Below are 27,704 nucleotides of genomic sequence, written 5' to 3'. Positions count from 1 at the left end.
CTGGATTTCTCTACAGAGGGCTAAAATGGGTCAAATGGTCTCCTTCTGTTCTGGATTGGCTCGTCGGTGCCCAGAGCCATCTATCCCTCCTCTCTAACTGCAGCTGATCAATCTCTCTTTCACCCTCTTTAATCCTTTCTCTCTCTTTCCAAACCTGTTTGTGCAGGGGTCACAGGCTCAGCCAATCATCTTTTAATCGCTCGAACCCTCTCATTTCCGCAATGAACTGGTGAGTTTAATGAACCCTTGGGTAGAATGAAAGAACGAAAACGGCAACGGTTAGACCAAAGAAAACTTTAATGAGTTCAAAACGATTTACAAAATTAGGACAGAAGCAGTCAAACATTCCTCGGCAGCAGTTCAGGGTCAAAGAGAGAAGATCCCGGGAGGAGCAGCAGAGTCCCATGCAACTGGGAAAATGTCAGTGCTGAGCCCTCGGGAGGAGGTCAGGGGTCAGCGCTGAGCCCTCGGGAGGAGGTCAGGGGTCAGCACAGAACCTTCGGGAGGAGGCCAGCACGGAGCCCTCGGGAGGAGGGCAGGGGTCAGCGCAGAGCCCTCAGGAGGAGGGCAGGGGTCAGCGCAGAGCCCTCAGGAGGGGGTCAGGGGTCAGCACTGAGCCTTCGGGAGGAGGTCAGGGGTCAGCACGGAGCGCTCGGGATCGGGAGGAGGGCAGGGATCAGCACGGAACCTTCGGGAGGAGGTCAGCTCTGAGTCCTTGGGAGGAAGTCAGGGGTCAGCGCAGAGCCCTCGGGAGGAGGTCAGGGGTCACTGTGAAACCCTCAGGCACAGGGCAGGGGTCAATGCTGTTTGGGCAGGGGTCGGCAGGGCTCCCAGGAGGATATGAGGAGTTAGCATTGCGTTGGCAGGGGTCAGTGGTGTGATCCTGAGGAGATGTCACGGTTTCACCTCGAACCAGCAGCGTTATTGGAAGCTGGAAGGGGTTCAAAGGGCATGGCCGAGGCCCATCGGATTCCAGACCATCCTTGGCTTCAGGTTGTGACTGGATCGACGGAGGTATGTGTGGATGCTCTGATTGGTCAGTCTGGGCAGCAGGGAGGGATTGAACGGACAGACACGGCTGGTTGCTGGTGCCTGGGTCCTGGGGTTGGTCAGTCAGAGGAATCCTGGGTCTCTGTGGAGAGTGGGGATTAGGACCCAGACCCACGAGCAGCCGAGGACAATGCCCATGTTCCAGGGGACTCTGTCCATGCCATCCTGAGCTCGTGTTGTTCAGCCACCGATAGGTCTCGTTCATGTGTTTCCACAGCTCTGGGCAGTTCAAACTCTGCAAATGGCTGGGGAGGGACATCAACAGATCAAGGACAACTGCAGATTCTGGCGGGGGTGGGGGGAAAAGAGAGAGAGAGAAAGAAAGAGAAAGAAAGAGTCAGTCAGGTCAACCATAGTCCTCACAGGCATTAATCTCAAGACCACAGGGCAAGAGGCAGAGCAAGAGGTGCGGGACAGACTGACCAGACAGGGGTGGGGGAAAGGAGACTTACCTCCCATCCCTAATCCTGTAACCCGACACATCGTTTGGACACTTAAAGGGAAATTTTAGCACAGCCAATTGTTATGGGAGCGGCGTTTTCAGAACCCCAAAATGTATCATGGAGTTCAACCAACCTCTCCCTTTAATGGATTGTTGCTTTTGAAGCACACGGCTTGTTCCCCAGGTGTGGGATTACAAATATGGACACGTGGGTTTTTAAACACAAAATAATGTTTATTCCATGAATTCAACTTAACCTTTTAAATAAACACTGGATAACTTAAAACTCCTTACTTCACAGAAAATAATACAACACTAAATAATCCCTCAAAATGTTCCTTCAAACCTCCAAAAGACTTAACACCTTTAAACAGAAACATATCAGGTTAAAGACATTACTATTATGAGTTTAAATCACCCAAATGATTCAGAGATAGTCTTTCCTGGCAGAGATCACAGCAGATCCAGCTCACTGCAAACACAGACACACCCAAGCTCTTTTCCTCAAAACTGGCTTCCTCCTTTCAAACAGCTCACAGCAAACCGGCTAGGCACTTTTCAGCTGCTCTCTCTCAAACTGAAACTAAATGCAGAAGTGAGCTCAGCTCCCCCCACCTCCTCCTCTGGCATCACTTCAGCAATAAGAGCTGCTCCATTTCTTAAAGGTACATTGCTTAAACATCCATTTCTTAAAAGGTACTCGCATGACACAGTCCACCTAACCTGCATATCTTTGGACTGTGGGAGGAAACCCACGCAGACACGGAGAACGCGCAAACTCCACACAGATAGTCATCCGAGGCCGGTATCGAACCTGGGTCCCTGGCATCGCGAGGCAGCAGTGCTCACCACTATGCTGCAGTGTATACTTCATAAATTTCCCCGCAACCTGAATCTCATTGGATCCAATTTGGATCGAACGTGGCTGAGTGGCAGGAAGCAAAGTGTGATGGTCGGGGCGTGTCTTTCTGACTGGAAGCCCGTGTCTGGTGGGGTCCCGCAGCGATCAGTGTTGGGGGCTCATGTGGTGTTTGTGGTTTATATAAATGATGTTCGATATGAATGTAGGGGGGTTGGTCAGTAAGTTTGCAGATGATACGAAAATTTGTGCGGTGGTAAATAGTGAGGAGTACATTTGTCAATTGCAGGAGGATATTGACGGGCTTATCAGTGACAAATGCAATTCAATCTGAATAAATGCGAGGTGATGCACTTGGGCAGGACAAACAAGGTAATCGAATGCAGGATAAATGGCAGGACCCTGGGAAGCACTGAGGATCAGAGGGATCTTGGTGTGTATGTACACCGGTCCCTTAAGGTAGCAGAGCAGGCGGACACAGTGGTTAAGAAGGCCTGTGGTCTACTTAAACTCTCTGCCTCGGCTAATGAAGGTTAAGAGCAGCGAGGTTATAGAACATAGAACATAGAACAGTACAGCACAGAACAGGCCCTTCGGCCCTCGATGTTGTGCCGAGCAATGATCACCCTACTCAAACCCACGTATCCACCCTATATCCCGTAACCCAACAACCCCCCTCTTAACCTTACTTTTTAGGACACTACGGGCAATTTAGCATGGCCAATCCACCTAACCCACACATCTTTGGACTGTGGGAGGAAACCGGAGCACCCGGAGGAAACCCACACACACACGGGGAGGACGTGCAGACTCCGCACAGACAGTGACCCAGCCGGGAATCGAACCTGGGACCCTGGAGCTGTGAAGCATTTATGCTAACCACCATGCTACCGTGCTGCCCCCTTATGCTGGAACTGTATAAAACCACAGCTCAGAGTATTGCGTGCAGTTCTGGAATCCACATTATAGGAGGGATATGATAGCACTGGAAAGGGTGCAGAGGAGATGCACCAGGATGTTGCCTGGACTGGAGAGTTAAGTTATGAAGAGAGATTGGATAAACTGGGGTTGTTTTCCTTGGAGCAGAGGAGGCTGAGGGGGTACATGATTGAGATGTATAAAATTATGAGAGGTAAAGATAGATTAGACAGGGAGAAACGTTTCCCCTTGGTGGAGGGATCAATGACCAGGGGGGCAGAGATTTAAGTGGTCAAGAGGGGATGTGAGAATTTATTTTTGGGCAGAGGGAGTTTGGAACTCGAAGCAGAGACCCTCATAACATTGAAGAAGTATTTAGATGTCCACTGGAGATGCCACGGCACGCAAGGCCAAGTGTTGGACAATGGGATTGGCATAGTTAGGTGGATGTTTTTGACCGGCACAGACTCATGGGCCTGAAGGGCTTTTTCTGTGCTTCCGACGGCTGTAAGACTCAAACACAAATGGGTTACGGTGGCTTGTGATACTCCAAGTAAAGCTGATGCAGAATTGGGTCTCAGGCTTTTGCCATCCAAGTGTTTTCAACCACCAAGGTCTGGCACAGTGAAAATGAAAGAACAGCAGAAACCTAGTCACGAGTGGGAAGCGGCAGCCTGCACGCGCTCGTATGCGTGGGGGTGTGTGTGTGCGCGTGAGAGAATTTATAGATAAATATCTCAGCTCAGATACGGGTTGAGCCGAGATAAAGCAAGTGATTGCAGCTAGATAGAAATCGGCCTGCAGAGTTGAGATCTCAGAGTTCGACTCGGTTTGCTTGGTGGCCAGTTGGGCAAATTTTACGTTCAGACAAGAAGCACTGCTAATGATCGGTTTCGAACACAAGAGTTACGAGCAGCAGTCGGCCATTCAGCCCCTCGAGCCCGCTCCGCCATTTGACGAAATCTCCTCTCGGCTTCAACTTAACTTTCCCGCCCATTGTCCTTAACTCTGGTACCCATTACTAATTAATAATCTGCCCATCTTCTTTCTTATCGGTTCATATCCGATTCCCTGGTGTAAAGAACGCCCAAGATTCCATGGGCAGAGATTGTAGAGGTATTGCGCTGACTGACTCGAAGTGTCCGGGGTGCGACCAGGCAGTTGTTCACCCCAGGGTGTAACGGTAAATACTGTTAACACCATAAGACATAGGAGCAGAATTAGGCCACTTGGCCCATCGAGTCTGCTCCACCATTAAATCATGGCCGATACTTTTCTCATCCTCATTCCCCTGCCTTCTCCCCATAAATCCTGATCCCCTTATTAATCAAGAACCTATCTATCTCGGTCTTAAAGACACTCCGTGATTTGGCCTCCACAGCCTTCTGCGGCAAAGAGTTCCATAGATTCACCACCCTCTGGCTGAAGATATTCCTCCTCATCTCTGTTTTAAAGGATTGTCTCTTTAGTCTGAGATGGTGTCCTCTGGTTCTAGTTTCTCCTACAAGTGGAAACATCCTCTCCACGTCCACTCTATCCAGGCCTCGCAGTATCCTGTAAGTTTCAATAAGATCCCCCCTCATCCTTCTAAACTCCAACGAGTACAGACCCAGAGTCCTCAACTGTTCCTCATTCGACAAGCTCTTCATTCCAGGGATCATTCTTGTGAAACTCCTCTGGACCCTTTCCAAGGCCTTAGATACGGGGCCCAAAACTGCTCACAATACTCCAAATGGGGTCTGACCAGAGCCTTATACAGCCTCACAAGTCCATCCCATGTCTTGCATTCTAGCCCTCTTGACATGAATGCTAACCTTGCATTTGCCTTCCTAACTGCACGGCAGCACGGTAGCATTGTGGTTAGCACAATCGCTTCACAGCTCCAGGGTCCCAGGTTCGATTCTGGCTTGGGTCACTGTCTGTGTGGAGTCTGCACATCCTCCCCGTGTGTGCATGGGTTTCCTCCGGGTGCTCCGGTTTCCTCCCACAGTCCAAAGATGTGCAGGTTAGGTGGATTGGCCATGATAAATTGCCCTTAGTGTGCAAAATTGCCCTTAGTGTTGGGTGGGGTTACTGGGTTATGGGGATAGGGTGGAGGTGTTGACCTTGGGTCGGGTGCTCTTTCCAAGAGCCGGTGCAGACTCGATGGGCTGAATGGCCTCCTTCTGCACTGTAAATTCTATGTAAACTGAACCTGCACGTTAACCTGAAGTGAATCGTGAACAAGGAGTCCCAAGTCTGATTTCCTAAGTATTTCCCAATTTAGAAAATAGTCTGTGCCTCCATTCCTCCTTCCAAAGTGCATAACCTCTCACTTTTCCACATTGTATTCCATCTGCCAGTTCTATGCCCACTCTCCTAGCCTGTCCAAGTCCTTCTGCAGCCCCCCTGCTTCCTTTATACCACCTGCCCCTCTACAGATCTTTGTATCATCTGCAAACTTAGCAACAGTGCCTTCAGTTCCTTCTCCCAGATCATTACTGAATATTGTAAAAAGTTGTCAAGACAACCACTGTACAGCAGGCAGTAAAGAAGGCAAAATGGTATGTTGGCCTTCATAGCGAGAGGGTTTGAATACAGGAATAAGGATATTTTACTGCAATTGTACAGGGCGTGGGGGAGTCCAGACCTGGAGTATTGTGTGCACTTTTGGTATCACTGCTGCGTCACAGCGGCAGGGTCCCAGGTTCGATTCCCGGCTTGGGTCACTGTCTGTGCAGAGTCTGCACGTTCTCCCCGTGTCTGCGTGGGTTTCCTCCGGGTGCTCCGGTTTCCTCCCACAAGTCCCAAAAGAAGTGCTGTTAGGTAATTTGGACATTCTGAATTCTCCCTCAGTCTACCCGAACAGGCGCCGGAATTGGCGACTAGGGGTTTTTCATAGCAACTTCATTGCAGTGTTAATGTAAGCCGACTTGTGACAATAAAGATTATTATATCTATCTGAGGAAGGATGTTCTTGCTGTGGAGGGAGTGCAATGAAGGTTTACCAGGCTGATTCCTGGGATGGCGGGACTGTCATACAAGGAGATACTAAATCGGTTAGGATCGTATTCACTGGAGTTTAGAAGAGTGAGAGGGGATCTCATAGAAATGTATAACATTCTAACAGGATTACACAGGGTAGATTCAGAAAGAATGTTCCCGATGGTGAGGGGAGTCCAGAACTAGGGGGTCATAGTTTGAGGATAAGGGGTAAACCTTTTCGGATTGAGGCGAGGACAAATGTCTTCACCCAGAGAGAGCGGTGAATCTGTGGAAAGTAGTTGAGGCCAAAACGTTGTGTAATTTGGAGAAGGAATAAGATACAGCTCTTGGGGGTAAATGAGCGGCTGGATCAGGATATTGAACTGATGATCAGCCATGATCAGAATGAATATGGGAGCAGCTCGAAGGGCCGAAGGGCCTCCGCCTGCTTCTATTTTCTATCCATGTAGCAACTTGTAGAGAACTGCTAAATGTTCAGACACCCGACGGCGACTACAGCTGTGAACTGTCCTCTTTGCGGAGCAGGTTTATCCAATTTTGTAACACGTTACAGAGTGGCCTGATTGGTCAGGCCAGCCAACCACTCGGTTGTTTACCACGACGCCTCCAGTGGGGGAAAAGCCACCAAAAACAGGAAGCGTCTCAACAACCCCCGGCCCCGGCGGCTGCGAGGATGTTGGAACTGCAACCACAGAGCAAAAGCTGCGACAGCCGGACAGCACCGCAGACGGTGCAGCAACCAGCTCGCCGCCGGCCCAGGCACAGGGCGCAGCAGACGGTGCAGCAATCAGCTCGCCGCCGGCCCAGGGCACAGCAGACGGTGCAGCAACCAGCTCGCCGCCGGCCCAGAGCGCAGCAGACGGTGCAGCAACCAGCTCGCCGCCGGCCCAGAGCGCAGCAGACGGTGCAGCAACCAGCTCGCCGCCGGCCCAGGCACAGGTCGCAGCAGGCGGTGCAGCAACCAGCTCGCCGCCGGCCCAGGCACAGGGCGCAGCAGACGGTGCAGCAACCAGCTCGCCGCCGGCCCAGGCACAGGTCGCAGCAGGCGGTGCAGCAACCAGCTCGCCGCCGGCCCAGGCACAGGGCGCAGCAGACGGTGCAGCAACCAGCTCGCCGCCGGCCCAGGCACAGGGCGCAGCAGACGGTGCAGCAACCAGCTCGCCGCCGGCCCAGGCACATGGCGCAGCAGGCGGTGCAGCAACCAGCTCGCCGCCGGCCCAGGCACAGGGCGCAGCAGGCGATGCAGCAACCAGCTCGCCGCCGGCCCAGGCACAGGGCGCAGCAGACGGTGCAGCAATCAGCTCGCCGCCGGCCCAGGGTGCAGCAGACGGTGCAGCAATCAGCTCGCCGCCGGCCCAGGCACAGGGCGCAGCAGACGGTGCAGCAACCAGCTCGCCGCCGGCCCAGGCACAGGGCGCAGCAGGCGGTGCAGCAACCAGCTCGCCGCCGGCCCAGGCACAGGGCGCAGCAGGCGATGCAGCAACCAGCTCGCCGCCGGCCCAGGCACAGGGCGCAGCAGACGGTGCAGCAATCAGCTCGCCGCCGGCCCAGGGTGCAGCAGGCAGTGCAGCAACCAGCTCGCCGCCGGCCCAGGGTGCAGCAGACGGTGCAATCAGCTCGCCGCCGGCCCAGGCACAGGGCGCAGCAGACGGTGCAGCAACCAGCTCGCCGCCGGCCCAGGCACAGGGCGCAGCAGACGGTGCAGCAACCAGCTCGCCGCCGGCCCAGGCACAGGGCGCAGCAGACGGTGCAGCAACCAGCTCGCCGCCGGCACAGGGCGCAGCAGGCGGTGCAGCAACCAGCTCGCCGCCGGCCCAGGCACAGGGCGCAGCAGGCGGTGCAGAAACCAGCTCGCCGCCGACCCAGGGCGCAGCAGGCGGTGCAGCAACCAGCTCGCCGCCGGCCCAGGCACAGGGCGCAGCAGGCGGTTGCAGCAACCAGCTCGCCGCCGGCACAGGGCGCAGCAGGCGGTGCAGAAACCAGCTCGCTGCCGGCACAGGGCGCAGCAGGCGGTGCAGAAACCAGCTCGCCGCCGGCACAGGGCGCAGCAGGCGGTGCAGAAACCAGCTCGCCGCCGGCACAGGGCGCAGCAGACGGTGCAGCAATCAGCTCGCCGCCGTCCCAGGCACAGAGCTCAGCAGACGGTGCAGCAACCAGCTCGCCGCCGGCCCAGGCCCAGGGCGCAGCAGACGGTGCAGCAACCAGCTCGCCGCCGGCCCAGGCCCAGGGCGCAGCAGACGGTGCAGCAATCAGCTCGCCGCCGTCCCAGGCACAGAGCTCAGCAGACGGTGCAGCAATCAGCTCGCCGCCGGCCCAGGGCGCAGCAGATGGTGCAGCAACCAGCTCGCCGCCGGCCCAGGCACAGGGCGCAGCAGACGGTGCAGAAACCAGCTCGCCGCCGGCCCAGGCACAGGGCGCAGCAGACGGTGCAGCAATCAGTTCGCCGCCGGCCCAGGCACAGGGCGCAGCAGGCGGTGCAGCAACCAGCTCGCCGCCGGCCCAGGCCCAGGGCGCAGCAGACGGTGCAGAAACCAGCTCGCCGCCAGCCCAGGCACAGGGCGCAGCAGGCGGTGCAGCAACCAGCTCGCCGCCGGCACAGGCACAGCAGGCGGTGCAGCAACCAGCTCGCCGCCGGCCCAGGCACAGGGCGCAGCAGGCGGTGCAGCAACCAGCTCGCCGCCGGCACAGGGCGCAGCAGGCGGTGCAGCAACCAGCTCGCCGCCGGCACAGGGCGCAGCAGGCGGTGCAGAAACCAGCTCGCCGCCGGCACAGGGCGCAGCAGGCGGTGCAGAAACCAGCTCGCCGCCGGCCCAGGGCGCAGCAGGCGGTGCAGCAACCAGCTCGCCGCCGGCCCAGGCACAGGGCGCAGCAGGCGGTGCAGCAACCAGCTCGCCGCCGGCACAGGGCGCAGCAGGCGGTGCAGAAACCAGCTCGCTGCCGGCCCAGGGCGTAGCAGACGGTGCAGCAACCAGCTCGCCGCCGGCCCAGGCACAGGGCGTAGCAGACGGTGCAGCAACCAGCTCGCCGCCGGCCCAGGGCGCAGCAGGCGGTGCAGCAACCAGCTCGCCGCCGGCCCAGGCACAGGGCGTAGCAGACGGTGCAGCAACCAGCTCGCCGCCGGCCCAGGGCGCAGCAGACGGTGCAGCAACCAGCTCGCCGCCGGCCCAGGCACGGGGCGCAGCAGGCGGTGCAGAAACCAGTTCGCCGCCGGCCCAGGGCGCAGCAGACGGTGCAGCAACCAGCTCGCCGCCGGCCCAGGCACAGGGCGCAGCAGACGGTGCAGCAACCAGCTCGCCGCCGGCCCAGGGCGCAGCAGACGGTGCAGCAACCAGCTCGCCGCCGGCCCAGGCACAGGGCGCAGCAGACGGTGCAGCAACCAGCTCGCCGCCGGCCCAGGCACAGGGCGCAGCAGACGGGCGAAGCAAAGGTGAGCTAGCACACACACACACACACACACAAAAAAAAAGCAGCCGCCGAAAAGGAATGGTCATCTTCCGTCAGACGACATGGTGGCGACGGCCACAATGAAAGAAGAAACGGGGGAAAGAAAACTACGCAAGAGACGAGCACCAGGTTTGCCCGCCCCGTGAGAAATAGGATAGAACCACCCAAGCTGCCAAATTGACAAGGGGTTCGATTCCAAGGAACGACAATTTTTAAAAAAGCATGAACAACATCCAAATAAACTGAATGTACCTGTGACAACAGAGCCAGCGCTGGCCTGACAATTCTGCGACCGAGATATGGGAGGGTTAGAAACATAACATAAGAATCAGGAGCAGGAGTCGGCCATCTGGCCCCTCGAGCCTGCTCCGCCATTCAATGAGATCATGGCTGATCTTTTGTGGACTCAGCTCCACTTTCCGGCCCGAACACCATAACCCTTCATCCCTTTATTCTTCAAAAAACCATCTATCTATCTATATAAGAAACCTCCACACCGTCTGAATCTCTGAACTCAGATGGAGGGGGAGGGGATTTACCCCTGTAAATACAGGGGCGATACCAGAACAATGCAAGGGGCGGTTTAGGGTAATGGCTCTGGCACATGTAGGGTTAATGTGGCGCTGCTACCCCCAGTGATGAAAGACAGCACATCACCCACCCACCTGCAGTCAGTCTTTAGATTGAGTGGGGCCACAGAGAGGGAGGGGCATGGGGTGGAGGGAAGGGAGGACGGTGGGGGGCCCCTAAGAAAGCTGGAGGGGGTCATGGGGCGGGTGGGGCAGGGCACGTGTGGGGACATGCGCAGCCTCGGAAAGCAGGGAGGGGGAGCCTCCCCCACCCCCTACAGGGAAGGCAGGGAGGGGAGGGGGAGAAAAAAAAAAAGAGTCCCCGAGGAAGGCAGGGAGGAGATGCCCTCCCCCCCACCCCGAAAAAGGCAGGGAGGTGGGGGTGGGGGGAATGGAAGAAGGTGGAGAGGGGATGGGGCAGAGGAAGGCTGAGGGTGCCACAGGAAGGCCGGAGGGGAGGCAGTGCGGGCAGTGCCAAAGGAAGGCGGGGCAGCAGGGGGGGGGAAATGAATGCTGGGAATGGGGACTAGAGGGAAGTGGCAGTGGGCTGTGATTGGTTGGGGGGGGGGGGGGAAAGAGAGCAGAGGGAAGTGATTGGGGTTGCCAGGGGAACATCTACACGTGGACATTATCTCAATCTACCCAAACCCCTTTTCTGGGCGATAGCAACAAATCACTGGCTCAGGGCTGCCACCTGCTGGCTGAGCGAAATAAAGGAAGTGGGCAGAGAATTTCACTTCCAACACGTCGTCCTATCCCAACTTAAAACCGGTGGCAACAGTTCAAACACTCGCCGGGGAAAGCGGTTTCCCCCGAATTTCCAATTGGATTTGCATATTCAACCGCTCTCACGCCGAAATCTTGATCACAACTGGCAACATCTGAATTAATTCTCCCCTATTGACCAACTGCATTGTGGGAAAGATCGCTCAAGTTTGCTCATTGCATCCCTGCCCCCAATCTTCACTGACCAGCTTTACAATATTCCTCACTTTTGGTGGCATGCACGGAAATCTTTTCTGCCCCGTTTCGTAGGACCACGGAAAGAGGAGGCGGCCATTAAGCCCCTCGAGCCTGTCCCACCATAGAACATAGAACATAGAACAGTACAGCACAGAACAGGCCCTTCGGCCATCAATGTTGTGCCGAGCCATGATCACCCTACTCGAACCCACGTATCCACCCTCTACCTGTAACCCAACAACACCCCCCTTAACCTTACTTTCATTAGGACACTACGGGCAATTTAGCATGACCAATCCACCTAACCCGCACATCTTTGGACTGTGGGAGGAAACCGGAGCACCCGGAGGAAACCCACGCACACAGGGGGAGGACGTGCAGACTCCACACAGACAGTGACCCAGCCGGGAATCGAACCTGGGACCCTGGAGCTGTGAAGCATTTATGCTAACCACCATGCTACCCTGCTGCCCTTCATTACCATGTAATGAAGCCTGGCTGATCTGTGACCTAACTCCACGAATCTCCCTTTGGCCCATATCCCTTAATATCTCTGCTCAACAAAAATCAAAAATTACCTGGTTCGCTTCAACTGCTGTGTGTGGGAGAGGGTTCCAAGCCCTTTGAGTGAAGAAGTTCTTTCAAACATCTCTTCTGAACGGTCCAGCCCCGAATCATTCGACTGTGCCCCCTAGTTCTGGGCATGACGCCTTAGAACAGTACAGCACAGAACAGGCCCTTCGGCCCTCGATGTTGTGCCGAGCAACGATCACCCTACTCAAACCCACGTATCCACTCTACACCCGTAACCCAACAACTCACCCCCTTAACCTTACTATTAGGACACTACGGGCAATTTAGCATGGCCAATCCACCTAACCCGCACATCTTTGGACTGTGGGAGGAAACCGGAGCACCCGGAGGAAACCCACGCACACACGGGGAGGACGTGCAGACTCCACACAGACAGTGACCCAGCCGGGAATCGAACCTGGGACCCTGGAGCTGTGAAGCATTTATGCTAACCACCATGCTACCGTGCTGCCCTTGAGAAGGACATTTTGTAAACGTGCGTTGCGCTTCCTCCAAGGCCTAAATATCCTTCCCGAGGTGTGTTATACAGAACTGTACAGCACAGTACAGGCCCATCTGCCCACGATGTTGTGCCCAGCTAGTCTGAAACTAAGATCAAATCAACCTACTCCCAATCATTCTACTGCACTCCATATACCTATCCAATAACCGCTTGAAAGTTCCTTAAGTGTCCGAATCCACTACCATAGCTGGGAGTGCATTCCACGCCCCAACCACTCTCCGAGTAAAGAACCCTCCTATATCTTCCACCATGAACACCTGATACACCTCAATTAAGTCACCTCTCATCCTCCTTCGCTCCAATGAGAAAATCATAGAATTTACAGTGCAGAAGGAGGCCATTTGGCCCATCGAGTCTGCACCGGCTCTTGGAAAGAGCACCCTACCCAAGGTCAACACCTCCACCCTATCCCCATAACCCAGTAACCCCACCCAACAGTAAGGGCAATTTTGGACACTAAGGGCAATTTATCATGGCCAATCCACCTAACCTGCACATCTTTGGAGTGTGGGAGGAAACCCACGCACACATGGGGACAACGTGCAGACTGTGACCCAAGGCGGAATCGAACCTGGGACCATGGATCTGTGAAGCAATTGTGCTATCCACAATGCTACAGTGCTGCCCCAGCCCTAGCTCCCTCAACATTTCCTCATAAGACCTACCCTCCAATCCAGGCAGCATCCTGGTAAATCTCCTTTGCACCCTTTCCAATGCTTCCACATCTTTCCTATAATGAGGTGACCAGAACTGCACACGATACTCCAAATGTGGTCTAAACAAGGTTGTGTACAGTTGCAGCATAATCTCACAGCTCTTAAACTTAATCCCCCTGTTGATAAATGCTAACACACTGTGGGCTTTCTTTACGGCTCTATCCACTTGGGTGGCAACTTTCAGAGATCTATTGTTGCCCAAACTACTCACAGTGACTCCAAGTTTGGTCCCCAACTCTTTTTTATTCACTGGGACAACCGGTATATTTCACGTGACTACAGTGGTGCACCCACCAAACTTTGGTAATAAGCGTTTGCTACATTTCAATTCAATCTCAGCACTTTGTCTGATGTTTTATGATCTGATTAACCGGTCCGGTCGGTGTAACCTCACCTCACTCTTTTCATTCGCCAATACTAGGCCATTCGTCAATATTAGGCCGACATACAATGTGATTTATTTACAGTACTTTTTGACCTGTTTTCATGCAGCAAGCACAGCAGCCAATTTGCACACTGGCTCCCACTAACACAATAATGACCAGATCATCCGATTTTATTTTAAATGATAAATATTGGACAGGACACTGGACAGAACCATACCCCCAAACCCCGCGCACACGTGTCGAGGCATAGTGGTTAGCACTGCTGACTCTCAGCGCCAGGGAACTGGCTTCGATTCCGACCTCGGTGACTGACCGTGTGGTGTTTGCACGTTCGCCCCATGTCTGCGTGGGTTTCCTCCGGGTGCTCCGGATTCCTCCCACAGTCCGAAGATGGGCAGATTGGCTGTGCTAAAATTGCCCCCAAGTGTTCAAAGATGTGCATGTTAGGTGGGTTGACCATGTTCAATATGGGAGGGTCACGGGGATAGGGCGGGGTGTGGGCCTGGGTAGAACGCTCTTTCGGAGGGTCAACGCAGACTTGATGAGGCGAATGGCCTCTTTCTGCAATTTCGGGATTCTACAGAGATTGTCGCTACATCCACCCGAGCTGGAAGATGTTTTTAAAGACCCATGCGAAAGACAGCGACTCTGACAGTGCAGCACTCCCTCAGCACCGAGTCTCAGCCTCGATTTTACTCCTGAAGTCCGGGTGTTGGCCGCGAACCTGGCACCTTGCGATTTGGTGGGCAGGATGATACAAGCCAGCCGCTAGCGATTCGGGGTTGTCAAAAGGGGAGGCTGCTAATTCTGATACTCACCAAAGGGAGACAGCTGCGGGAATGGCGAGCTGCGCATAGCTGCCGACAGAAATTTGTAGATTTGCTCAAAGTCCAGAGGCTCTTCCTGTGGCGAGGGACCGAGCTCAGTCACTGGGTTTGCAGGAGGCAGGCCACTGACTCCTGGCTTGGATTGGGAGTCTCCGGGCAACGTCCCAGCACTGCCGTCTCCTGGAGCTCTCGATGTCTGAACAGTCAGCTTCGGCTTCAGGTTTCCCTGGGCGATGGGCTCCGTGGCTGCGATCGTCAGCGTCTGAGAACAAGAGACAAAGCTCAGGAGGAGAAAAGGGGGCGGACAGGAACAAGATGGGCAGACATACAAAGGCCAGGCAGGCAGGCGACGCGATTCCTTGACTTTACATCTCCTTCCCTGCGATTACCTCAATAATAATCGCTTATGAAAATGAAAATCGCTTATTGTCACGAGTAGGCTTCAATGAAGTTACTGTGAAAAGCCCCTAGTCGCCACATTCCGGCGCCTGTCCGGGGAGGCTGGTACGGGAATCAAACCGTGCTGCTGGCCTGCTTGATCTGCTTTAAAAGCCAGCGATTTAGCCCAGTGAGCTAAACCAGCCCCTATTGTCACAAGTAGGCTTCAATGAAGTTACAAAAAGCCCCTAGTCGCCATATTCCGGCGCCTGTTCGGGGAGGCCGGTACGGGAATCATGACTCCATGATTCAGCCTCCCTCCGCATGACTCCCACCCTCACACCTCGTGACTGCTCCCTCACACGTACTCGCCTCCCCCGCCTCCCCCCCTTCCCCCCTTCCCCCCTTCCCCCCCCCCCCCCCCCCCCCACTCTCTATTCAGTAAACCACCCCATTCCCTGCCCTCTTTACATCCATTCGCACTCGTTTCCGGTAAACACCCCAGCTCACACGCAGCCAGGGGCAGAATCCTCAAGTGTCGTCTACCTGGGCGAACGCGGCAGAAATCACCTCATCCAATTTTCCCGTGGCTTCTTCAGCCAGCTCTGTCCAGATCTGGAACAGACGAAAAGGAATCATCAACCTGACAGTCAAAGAGGAGAGGCAAGTGATATGAATGTGGGGCGTTTATATGTCGATGTATATCTTTTGCAGCAATATTTTTAGAAGATCCTGGTTTAATATAGAATCGAGTCTCGGTATCTACAAAAGGTACAATTAAGAGGTCATAAAAGTGAGATCATCTTTCATTCCAACCATTGCAAGGAGAGGCCAAATGGATGTTATGATTGCTGAAGATTCCCTGGAGGAGATAATTTGAGACATTTGTATTTAGATTTAGTTAAGCAGATAAGGGGATCGGAGTGGCATGTAATTAATGGGAGGAACCACATCTGTAGCAGGCAGGTTACTTTTAGTCTCCCAAAGACAGCAAGACTTGCACTTAGTGTCGGAAAGGGCTTCTCGCTCTCGCCAAATCTCTCCAGAGGACAGAAAGCATCCTCTGTGTTTGCTAACTTTATTTATAAGTTGCTTTTGACCTGCGATGGGCTTTGCTTAATAAGGGACAGAGAAGGTATCAGAATGAAGTTAGTGTCCCTTTTATTGTGAAGAATTGTTTAACTGTTAATTGCAAGATATTTTCTGTGATGTTAATGTGTTTAATCCTGTGCTGAGATAGTTTGTATTAATACAAAAATAAACCTCTTGGTCTGTGGAATCATTCCTGGATCGAAGTATCTTTTCCTCAGTTTTACAAACTTAAAAAAAAAGTGTTTGAGATTCTTGTCCGGTACTCGAACAAATGTTGAGGTCCTGGATTGTAACAGACGTGTCTATTCAGCCTCTCTAATTGGGCTTTACTTCGATCATGGCCGAGCTGTGTTTAATATCCAATCTCACTGGTTCTGCAAGGTATCTTTTAGGCATCTTAAAACACCTTGACTGGAGCCCCTTTATTCTTCAAGGAAACAATGTAATTCATTGCAACTTGTCCTGTTAGTTCAATCCTAACAGACCCTCTATCGTTCTGGTGAATCGTCACTGTCCCATTTCGAAGGTCAGTAGATATTCTTCATGAGATTGGTGACCAGAACATAGAACATAGAACAGTACAGCACAGAACAGGCCCTTCGGCCCTCAATGTTGTGCCGAGCCATGATCACCCTACTCAAACCCACATATCCACCCTATACCCGTAATCCAACAACCCCCCCCCCCTAACCTTACATTTATTAGGACACTACGGGCAATTTAGCATGGGCAATCCACCTAACCCGCACATCTTTGGACTGTGGGAGGAAACCGGAGCACCCGGAGGAAACCCACGCACACAGGGGGAGGACGTGCAGACTCCACACAGACAGTGACACAGCCGGGAATCGAACCTGGGACCCTGGAGCTGTGAAGCATTTATGCTAACCACCATGCTACCCTGCTGCCCCTAAGAAAACATGTTGCTTGACCAACGGAAAACGTCATCAAAGGGCTCGTCCGGGATGAAGTGAAGGGAGATACTTTCAGGGAACATTAACCTGAGCTTCATACACTGAAATTAGCAAAATATTGGGGTGCTGGACTCGGAAAAAGGATCAGAGAATGCCGGCCTGGAAGCATCTACAGGGAGGGAAAAAGTGAACGTTTCGTGTTCGTTTGACACTTTTTCAGAACGAAAGAGGGGAAGAATGTGTTGGATGTTACCCTGCAGCTGGGAGAGATTGGAACGAGAGAGCAAGGTGCTCAGTTATGGCTCCCACATGTCTGTCCTGGGCCAGCTTGAATGCTCCAGTGAAGCCCATCGTACGCTGGAGGAGCAGCATGCCATCTTCCGATCAGGAACGTTACTAACCCTCCGGACTCAGCATTACATTCAACAACTTAAAGATTTCCTCCTCCATCACAGACCCTTTTCAAAACAAAAATCCCATACATTAGCATTATCTATGAGGAGCGGTTGAATAAACGCGGTCTGTTCTCACTGGAATGACGGAGGTTGAGGGGCGACCTGATAGAGGTCTACAAAATTATGAGGGGCATTGACACAGTGGATAGTCAGAGGCTTTTTCCCAGGGTACAGGGGTCAATTACTCGGGGGCATAGGTTTATGGTGCGAGGGGCAAGGGGTAAAGAGGATGATGTACGAGTTAAGTTTCTTTTTTACACAGAGGGTAGTGGGTGCCTGGAACTCGCTGCCGGAGGAGGTGGTGGAAGCAGGGACGATAGTGACATTTAAGGGGAATCTTGACAAATACATGAATAGGATGGGAATAGAGGAATACGGACCCAGGAAGTGTAGAAGATTTTAGTTTAGACGGGCAGCATAGTCGGCACAGGCTTGGAGGGCCGAAGGGCCTATTCCTGTGCTGTACTTTTCTTTGTTCTCTATTTATTCTCGCAATACATAAACGCTCCACTCCCCCCCCACCCCTGCACTGGGTCATGCGTCGCTTGTTCTTAAGGTTGCTCAGTCTTGTTTCAATCGCTCAGAGCTATCGTATAATAGTGAATGCATTTAACCCTCTTAGTTCTGATGAACAGCCAAACGGACTTGAAACATTAACTGTTTTCCCACTCCATCCGTGCAATTTTTCTCGTTCTTATTTTCACTGACTCAAGTAAGTTCCTCCTTCATTTGATTTTTGTTCGACTGGTATTTAATCCTCACTATTATTATATTCTACAGTAGGTGCTGTATATAGCAGTGTAAAGGTGGGACTCGTCTCCAGGCCGAACCAATGACTTCCCGCTTCAGAAAACTTGGTTTTGCCATGTGTGCGCGGTGCATATCCACCTGATCGCTACACAGCTAAAATGGTGCTGCATTTTATATTAATAATCGGGCTTATTACGCTGGGCCATGAATCTAAAGTCTTCAACAGGAATTTTTTGTTGCTCCGTCCCCCAATACAAGTGGGATCCGCTATGAGTGTCAAACAACATGCAGTATAGCTCCCAGTCTGTGGGACACAGTCTGCAGTATAGCTCCCAGTCAGTGGGACACAGTCTGCAGTATAGCTCCCAGTCTGTGGGACACAGTCTGCAGTATAGCTCCCAGTCTGTGGGACACAGTCTGCAGTATAGCTCCCAGTCTGTGGGACACAGTCTGCAGTATAGCTCCCAGTCTGTGGGACACAGTCTGCAGTATAGCTCCCAGTCTGTGGGACACAGTCTGCAGTATAGCTCCCAGTCTGTGGGACACAGTCTGCAGTATAGCTCCCAGTCTGTGGGACACAGTCTGCAGTATAGCTCCCAGTCTGTGGGACACAGTCTGCAGTATAGCTCCCAGTCTGTGGGACACAGTCTGCAGTATAGCTCCCAGTCTGTGGGACACAGTCTGCAGTATAGCTCCCAGTCTGTGGGACACAGTCTGCAGTATAGCTCCCAGTCTGTGGGACACAGTCTGCAGTATAGCTCCCAGTCAGTGGGACACAGTCTGCAGTATAGCTCCCAGTCAGTGGGACACAGTCTGCAGTATAGCTCCCAGTCAGTGACACAGTCTGCAGTATAGCTCCCAGTCAGTGACACAGTCTGCAGTATAGCCCCCAGTCAGTGACACAGTCTGCAGTATAGCTCCCAGTCAGTGACACAGTCTGCAGTATAGCTCCCAGTCAGTGGGACACAGTCTGCAGTATAGCTCCCTGTCTGTGGGACACAGTCTGCAGTATAGCTCCCAGTCTGTGGGACACAGTCTGCAGTATAGCTCCCAGTCTGTGGGACACAGACTGCAGTATAGCTCCCTGTCTGTGGGACACAGTCTGCAGTATAGCTCCCAGTCAGTAGGACACAGTCTGCAGTATAGCTCCCAGTCAGTGGGACACAGTCTGCAGTATAGCTCCCAGTCAGTAGGACACAGTCTGCAGTATAGCTCCCAGTCAGTAGGACACAGTCTGCAGTATAGCTCCCAGTTATTAGGACACAGTCTGCAGTATAGCTCCCAGTCTGTGGGACACAGTCTGCAGTATAGCTCCCAGTCTGTGGACACAGTCTGCAGTATAGCTCCCAGTCTGTGGGACACAGTCTGCAGTATAGCTCCCAGTCTGTGGGACACAGTCTGCAGTATAGCTCCCAGTCAGTGGACACAGTCTGCAGTATAGCTCCCAGTCTGTGGGACACAGTCTGCAGTATAGCTCCCAGTCATGTGGGACACAGTCTGCAGTATAGCTCCCAGTCTGTGGACACAGTCTGCAGTATAGCTCCCAGTCTGTGGGACACAGTCTGCAGTATAGCTCCCAGTCTGTGGGACACAGTCTGCAGTATAGCTCCCTGTCTGTGGGACACAGTCTGCAGTATAGCTCCCAGTCTGTGACACAGTCTGCAGTATAGCTCCCAGTCAGTGGGACACAGTCTGCAGTATAGCTCCCAGTCAGTGGGACACAGTCTGCAGTATAGCTCCCAGTCAGTGGACACAGTCTGCAGTATAGCTCCCAGTCAGTGGGACACAGTCTGCAGTATAGCTCCCAGTCAGTGGGACACAGTCTGCAGTATAGCTCCCAGTCAGTGACACACAGTCTGCAGTATAGCTCCCAGTCTGTGGGACACAGTCTGCAGTATAGCTCCCAGTCAGTGGGACACAGTCTGCAGTATAGCTCCCAGTCTGTGGGACACAGTCTGCAGTATAGCTCCCAGTCTGTGGGACACAGTCTGCAGTATAGCTCCCAGTCTGTGGGACACAGTCTGCAGTATAGCTCCCAGTCATGTGGGACACAGTCTGCAGTATAGCTCCAGTCATTGGGACACAGTCGGCAGTATAGCTCCCAGTCAGTGGGACACAGTCTGCAGTATAGCTCCCAGTCTGTGGACACAGTCTGCAGTATAGCTCCCAGTCTGTGGGACACAGTCTGCAGTATAGCTCCCAGTCAGTGGACACAGTCTGCAGTATAGCTCCCAGTCTGTGGACACAGTCTGCAGTATAGCTCCCAGTCAGTGGGACACAGTCTGCAGTATAGCTCCCAGTCTGTGGGACACAGTCTGCAGTATAGCTCCCAGTCAGTGGACACAGTCTGCAGTATAGCTCCCAGTCAGTGGACACAGTCTGCAGTATAGCTCCCAGTCAGTGACACAGTCTGCAGTATAGCTCCCAGTCAGTGGACACAGTCTGCAGTATAGCTCCCAGTCAGTGGGACACAGTCTGCAGTATAGCTCCCAGTCAGTGACACAGTCTGCAGTATAGCTCCCAGTCAGTGACACAGTCTGCAGTATAGCTCCCAGTCAGTGACACAGTCTGCAGTATAGCTCCCAGTCAGTGGGACACAGTCTGCAGTATAGCTCCCAGTCAGTGGCACAGTCTGCAGTATAGCTCCCAGTCAGTGACACAGTCTGCAGTATAGCTCCCAGTCAGTGGGACACAGTCTGCAGTATAGCTCCCAGTCAGTGACACAGTCTGCAGTATAGCTCCCAGTCAGTGACACAGTCTGCAGTATAGCTCCCAGTCAGTGACACAGTCTGCAGTATAGCTCCCAGTCAGTGGGACAGTCTGCAGTATAGCTCCCAGTCAGTGGGACACAGTCTGCAGTATAGCTCCCAGTCAGTGACACAGTCTGCAGTATAGCTCCCAGTCAGTGGGACAGTCTGCAGTATAGCTCCCAGTCAGAGGGACACAGTCTGCAGTATAGCTCCCAGTCAGTGACACAGTCTGCAGTATAGCTCCCAGTCAGTCGGACACAGTCTGCAGTATAGCTCCCAGTCAGTGGGACACAGTCTGCAGTATAGCTCCCTGTCAGTGGGACACAGTCTGCAGTATAGCTCCCAGTCAGTGACACAGTCTGCAGTATAGCTCCCAGTCAGTGGGACACAGTCTGCAGTATAGCTCCCAGTCAGTGGGACACAGTCTGCAGTATAGCTCCCAGTCAGTGGGACACAGTCTGCAGTATAGCTCCCAGTCAGTGGGACACAGTCTGCAGTATTGCTCCCAGTCTGTGGGACACAGTCTGCAGTATTGCTCCCAGTCTGTGGGACACAGTCTGCAGTATTGCTCCCAGTCAGTGGGACACAGTCTGCAGTATAGCTCCCAGTCAGTGGGACACAGACTGCAGTATAGCTCCCAGTCTGTGGGACACAGTCTGCAGTATAGTTCCCAGTCAGTAGGAAACAGTCTGCAGTATAGCTCCCAGTCTGTGGGACACAGTCTGCAGTATAGCTCCCAGTCAGTGGGACACAGTCTGCAGTATAGTTCCCAGTCAGAGGGACACAGTCTGCAGTATAGCTCCCAGTCAGTGACACAGTCTGCAGTATAGCTCCCAGTCAGTGGGACACAGTCTGCAGTATAGCTCCCAGTCAGTGGGACACAGTCTGCAGTATAGCTCCCAGTCAGTGACACAGTCTGCAGTATAGCTCCCAGTAAGTGGGACACAGTCTGCAGTATAGCTCCCAGTCTGTGGGACACAGTCTGCAGTATAGCTCCCAGTCAGTGGGACACAGTCTGCAGTATAGCTCCCAGTCAGTGGGACAGTCTGCAGTATAGCCCCCAGTCTGTGGGACACAGGCTGCAGTATAGCTCCCAGTCAGTGGGACACAGTCTGCAGTATAGCTCCCAGTCAGTGACACAGTCTGCAGTATAGCTCCCAGTCTGTGGGACACAGTCTGCAGTATAGCTCCCAGTCAGTGACACAGTCTGCAGTATAGCTCCCAGTCAGTGGGACACAGTCTGCAGTATAGCTCCCAGTCAGTGGGACACAGTCTGCAGTATAGCTCCCAGTCAGTGACACAGTCTGCAGTATAGCTCCCAGTCAGTGGGACACAGTCTGCAGTATAGCTCCCAGTCAGTGACACAGTCTGCAGTATAGCTCCCAGTCAGTGGGACACAGTCTGCAGTATAGCTCCCAGTCTGTGGGACACAGTCTGCAGTATAGCTCCCAGTCTGTGGGACACAGTCTGCAGTATAGCTCCCAGTCAGTGGGACACAGTCTGCAGTATAGCTCCCAGTCAGTGACACAGTCTGCAGTATAGCTCCCAGTCAGTGGGCACAGTCTGCAGTATAGCTCCCAGTCAGTGGGACACAGTCTGCAGTATAGCTCCCTGTCTGTGGGACACAGTCTGCAGTATAGCTCCAGTCAGTGGGACACAGTCTGCAGTATAGCTCCCAGTCAGTGACACAGTCTGCAGTATAGCTCCCAGTCTGTGGGACACAGTCTGCAGTATAGCTCCCTGTCTGTGGGACACAGTCTGCAGTATAGCTCCCAGTCAGTGACACAGTCTGCAGTATAGCTCCCAGTCAGTGGGACACAGTCTGCAGTATAGCTCCCAGTCAGTGGGACACAGTCTGCAGTATAGCTCCCAGTCTGTGGGACACAGTCTGCAGTATAGCTCCCAGTCAGTGGGACACAGTCTGCAGTATAGCTCCCAGTCAGTGGGACACAGTCTGCAGTATAGCTCCCAGTCAGTGGGACACAGTCTGCAGTATAGCTCCCAGTCAGTGGGACACAGTCTGCAGTATAGCTCCCAGTCAGTGGGACACAGTCTGCAGTATAGCTCCCAGTCAGTGGGACACAGTCTGCAGTATAGCTCCCAGTCAGTGGGACACAGTCTGCAGTATAGCTCCCAGTCAGTGGGACACAGTCTGCAGTATAGCTCCCAGTCTGTGGGACACAGTCTGCAGTATAGCTCCCAGTCTGTGGGACACAGTCTGCAGTATAGCTCCCAGTCTGTGGGACACAGTCTGCAGTATAGCTCCCAGTCAGTGACACAGTCTGCAGTATAGCTCCCAGTCAGTGGGACACAGTCTGCAGTATAGCTCCCAGTCAGTGGGACACAGTCTGCAGTATAGCTCCCAGTCAGTGGGACACAGTCTGCAGTATAGCTCCCAGTCAGTGGACACAATCTGCAGTATAGCTCCCAGTCAGTGGGACACAGTCTGCAGTATAGCTCCCAGTCAGTGGGACACAGTCTGCAGTATAGCTCCCAGTCAGTGACACAGTCTGCAGTATAGCTCCCAGTCTGTGGGACACAGTCTGCAGTATAGCTCCCAGTCTGTGGGACACAGTCTGCAGTATAGCTCCCAGTCTGTGGGACACAGTCTGCAGTATAGCTCCCAGTCTGTGGGACACAGTCTGCAGTATAGCCCACAGTCAGTGACACAGTCTGCAGTATAGCTCCCAGTCTGTGGGACACAGTCTGCAGTATAGCCCCCAGTCAGTGACACAGTCTGCAGTATAGCTCCCAGTCAGTGACACAGTCTGCAGTATAGTTCCCAGTCAGTGGGACACAGTCTGCAGTATAGCTCCCAGTCAGTGGGACCCAGTCGGCAGTATAGCTCCCAGTCAGTGGGACACAGTCTGCAGTATAGCTCCCAGTCAGAGGGACACAGTCTGCAGTATAGCTGCCAGTCAGTGACACAGTCTGCAGTATAGCTCCCAGTCTGTGGGACACAGTCTGCAGTATAGCTGCCAGTCAGTGACACAGTCTGCAGTATAGCTCCCAGTCAGTGGGACACAGTCTGCAGTATAGCTCCCAGTCAGTGGGACACAGTCTGCAGTATAGCTCCCAGTCAGTGGGACAGGCTGCAGTATAGCTCCCAGTCTGTGGGACACAGTCGGCAGTATAGCTCCCAGTCAGTGGGACACAGTCTGCAGTATAGCTCCCAGTCTGTGGGACACAGTCTGCAGTATAGCTCCCAGTCTGTGGGACACAGTCTGCAGTATAGCTCCCAGCCTGTGGGACACAGTCTGCAGTATAGCTCCCAGCCTGTGGGACACAGTCAGCAGTATAGCCCCCAGTCTGTGACACAGTCTGCAGTATAGCCCCCAGTCTGGGACACAGTCTGCAGTATAGCTCCCAGTCAGTGGGACACAGTCTGCAGTATAGCTCCCAGTAAGTGGGACACAGTCTGCAGTATAGCTCCCAGTAAGTGGGACACAGTCTGCAGTATAGCTCCCAGTCTGTGGGACACAGTCTGCAGTATAGCTCCCAGTCAGTGGGACACAGTCTGCAGTATAGCTCCCAGTCAGTGGGACAGTCTGCAGTATAGCCCCCAGTCTGTGGGACACAGGCTGCAGTATAGCTCCCAGTCAGTGGGACACAGTCTGCAGTATATCTCCCAGTCAGTGACACAGTCTGCAGTATAGCTCCCAGTCAGTGACACAGTCTGCAGTATAGCTCCCAGTCAGTGACACAGTCTGCAGTATAGCTCCCAGTCAGTGGGACACAGTCTGCAGTATAGCTCCCAGTCAGTGACACAGTCTGCAGTATAGCTCCCAGTCAGTGACACAGTCTGCAGTATAGCTCCCAGTCAGTGACACAGTCTGCAGTATAGCTCCCAGTCAGTGACACAGTCTGCAGTATAGCTCCCAGTCAGTGACACAGTCTGCAGTATAGCTCCCAGTCAGTGGGACACAGTCTGCAGTATAGCTCCCAGTCAGTGGGACACAGTCTGCAGTATAGCTCCCAGTCAGTGGGACACAGTCTGCAGTATAGCTCCCAGTCAGTGACACAGTCTGCAGTATAGCTCCCAGTCTGTGGGACACAGTCGGCAGTATAGCTCCCAGTCTGTGGGACACAGTCGGCAGTATAGCTCCCAGTCAGTGGGACACAGTCTGCAGTATAGCTCCCAGTCAGTGGGACACAGTCTGCAGTATAGCTCCCAGTCAGTGGGACACAGTCTGCAGTATAGCTCCCAGTCAGTGACACAGTCTGCAGTATAGCTCCCAGTCTGTGGGACACAGTCGGCAGTATAGCTCCCAGTCTGTGGGACACAGTCGGCAGTATAGCTCCCAGTCAGTGGGACACAGTCTGCAGTATAGCTCCCAGTCAGTGGGACACAGTCTGCAGTATAGCTCCCAGTCAGTGGGACACAGTCTGCAGTATAGCTCCCAGTCAGTGGGACACAGTCTGCAGTATAGCTCCCAGTCAGTGGGACACAGTCTGCAGTATAGCTCCCAGTCTGTGGGACACAGTCTGCAGTATAGCCCCCAGTCAGTGACACAGTCTGCAGTATAGCTCCCAGTCTGTGGGACACAGTCTGCAGTATAGCTCCCAGTCAGTGACACAGTCTGCAGTATAGCTCCCAGTCAGTGGGACACAGTCTGCAGTATAGCTCCCAGTCAGTGGGACACAGTCTGCAGTATGGCTCCCAGTCAGTGACACAGTCTGCAGTATAGCTCCCAGTCAGTGGGACACAGTCTGCAGTATAGCTCCCAGTCAGTGACACAGTCTGCAGTATAGCTCCCAGTCAGTGACACAGTCTGCAGTATAGCTCCCAGTCTGTGGGACACAGTCTGCAGTATAGCTCCCAGACTGTGGGACACAGTCTGCAGTATAGCTCCCAGTCTGTGGGACACAGTCTGCAGTATAGCTCCCAGTCTGTGGGACACAGTCTGCAGTATAGCTCCCAGTCAGTGGGACACAGTCTGCAGTATAGCTCCCAGTCAGTGGGACACAGTCTGCAGTATAGCTCCCAGTCAGTGACACAGTCTGCAGTATAGCTCCCAGTCAGTGGGACACAGTCTGCAGTATAGCCCCCAGTCAGTGACACAGTCTGCAGTATAGCTCCCAGTCAGTGACACAGTCTGCAGTATAGTTCCCAGTCAGTGGGACACAGTCTGCAGTATAGCTCCCAGTCAGTGGGACACAGTCTGCAGTATAGCTCCCAGTCAGTGGGACCCAGTCGGCAGTATAGCTCCCAGTCAGTGGGACACAGTCTGCAGTATAGCACCCAGTCAGTGGGACACAGACTGCAGTATAGCTCCCAGTCAGTGGGACACAGTCTGCAGTATAGCTCCCAGTCAGAGGGACACAGTCTGCAGTATAGCTCCCAGTCAGTGGGACACAGTCTGCAGTATAGCTCCCAGTCAGTGGGACACAGTCTGCAGTATAGCTCCCAGTCAGTGGGACAGGCTGCAGTATAGCTCCCAGTCTGTGGGACACAGTCTGCAGTATAGCTCCCAGTCAGTGGGACACAGTCTGCAGTATAGCTCCCAGTCTGTGGGACACAGTCTGCAGTATAGCTCCCAGTCTGTGGGACACAGTCTGCAGTATAGCTCCCAGCCTGTGGGACACAGTCTGCAGTATAGCTCCCAGCCTGTGGGACACAGTCTGCAGTATAGCCCCCAGTCTGTGACACAGTCTGCAGTATAGCCCCCAGTCTGTGACACAGTCTGCAGTATAGCTCCCAGTCAGTGGGACACAGTCTGCAGTATAGCTCCCAGTCAGTGGGACACAGTCTGCAGTATATCTCCCAGTCAGTGACACAGTCTGCAGTATAGCTCCCAGTCAGTGACACAGTCTGCAGTATAGCTCCCAGTCAGTGACACAGTCTGCAGTATAGCTCCCAGTCAGTGGGACACAGTCTGCAGTATAGCTCCCAGTCAGTGACACAGTCTGCAGTATAGCTCCCAGTCAGTGACACAGTCTGCAGTATAGCTCCCAGTCAGTGACACAGTCTGCAGTACAGCTCCCAGTCAGTGACACAGTCTGCAGTATAGCTCCCAGTCAGTGGGACACAGGCTGCAGTATAGCTCCAAGTCAGTGACACAGTCTGCAGTATAGCTCCCAGTCAGTGACACAGTCTGCAGTATAGCTCCCAGTCAGTGACACAGTCTGCAGTATAGCTCCCAGTCAGTGGGACACAGTCTGCAGTATAGCTCCCAGTCAGTGGGACACAGTCTGCAGTATAGCTCCCAGTCAGTGACACAGTCTGCAGTATAGCTCCCAGTCAGTGGGACAGGCTGCAGTATAGCTCCCAGTCAGTGGGACACAGTCTGCAGTATAGCTCCCAGTCAGTGACACAGTCTGCAGTATAGCTCCCAGTCCTGTGGGACACAGTCGGCAGTATAGCTCCCAGTCTGTGGGACACAGTCGGCAGTATAGCTCCCAGTCAGTGGGACACAGTCTGCAGTATAGCTCCCAGTCAGTGACACAGTCTGCAGTATAGCTCCCAGTCTGTGGGACACAGTCGGCAGTATAGCTCCCAGTCTGTGGGACACAGTCTGCAGTATAGCTCCCAGTCAGTGGGACACAGTCTGCAGTATAGCTCCCAGTCAGTGGGACACAGTCTGCAGTATAGCTCCCAGTCAGTGGGACACAGTCTGCAGTATAGCTCCCAGTCAGTGGGACACAGTCTGCAGTATAGCTCCCAGTCAGTGACACAGTCTGCAGTATAGCTCCCAGTCTGTGGGACACAGTCTGCAGTATAGCTCCCTGTCAGCGGGACACTGTCTAGGGTATAGTTCCCAGTCAGGTTGCAGCCTACGATTGGCTGATTCTCACTGACCTGCAGTGGTGCTCGGAGCAATTGCTGTTTCTGCCGTTTCTCCCGCAGTCTCTGGACACAGTTACGCTGGGCTATACTCCGGACCGACCGGATCCTCAGCCCCTCGATATAAGCAGCAATCTGTGGACGGACACAGAAAACAGAGAGTCGGTGTTCGTGACAGACTCGAGTGGAGGGGTACGGAGTCGCCGGAGCAGGGGCTGTTCAGAGGGGATCGGAGATTTGGGTGCTGGAGCGGGGGCTGTTCAGAGGGGAACGGAGATTTGGGTACTGGAGCGGGGGCTGTGCACAGAGAGGATTGGAGATTTGGG

The 27,704-nt window shown here is 53.7% G+C and overlaps 1 protein-coding gene across 1 annotated transcript; it reads right to left on the bottom strand.

The window, feature by feature from the left end:
• Positions 1–279: 279 nt before the first annotated feature.
• LOC119958361 (snRNA-activating protein complex subunit 2-like) lies at positions 280–27,597 on the bottom strand. The gene is made up of 4 exons (XM_038786829.1): positions 27,394–27,597; positions 15,180–15,248; positions 14,247–14,517; positions 280–1,335 (listed from the first exon to the last, which is right to left on the bottom strand). The coding sequence occupies exons 3-4, from the start codon at positions 14,281–14,283 to the stop codon at positions 734–736; spliced, it is 639 nt and encodes a 212-aa protein (XP_038642757.1). The 5' UTR covers positions 14,284–14,517; positions 15,180–15,248; positions 27,394–27,597; the 3' UTR covers positions 280–733.
• Positions 27,598–27,704: the final 107 nt, after the last annotated feature.

Source organism: Scyliorhinus canicula, chromosome 29 (assembly GCF_902713615.1).
Source record: "Scyliorhinus canicula chromosome 29, sScyCan1.1, whole genome shotgun sequence".
In the NCBI taxonomy this organism is placed as follows: domain Eukaryota; kingdom Metazoa; phylum Chordata; class Chondrichthyes; order Carcharhiniformes; family Scyliorhinidae; genus Scyliorhinus; species Scyliorhinus canicula.
This window is presented reverse-complemented; position numbering and strand designations above follow the sequence as displayed.

What these genes read in the sequence shown, in the direction of transcription:
- LOC119958361 (XM_038786829.1), bottom strand. Translation starts at nt 14,283, where the DNA reads ATGCGCAGCTCGCCATTCCCGCAGCTGTCTCCCTTTG. An exon ending in CCCGCAGCTGTCTCCCTTTG is followed by an intron (nt 1,336 to 14,246) that starts GTGAGTATCAGA and finishes CACCCCCGCCAG; the next exon opens with AATCTGCAGTTGTCCTTGAT.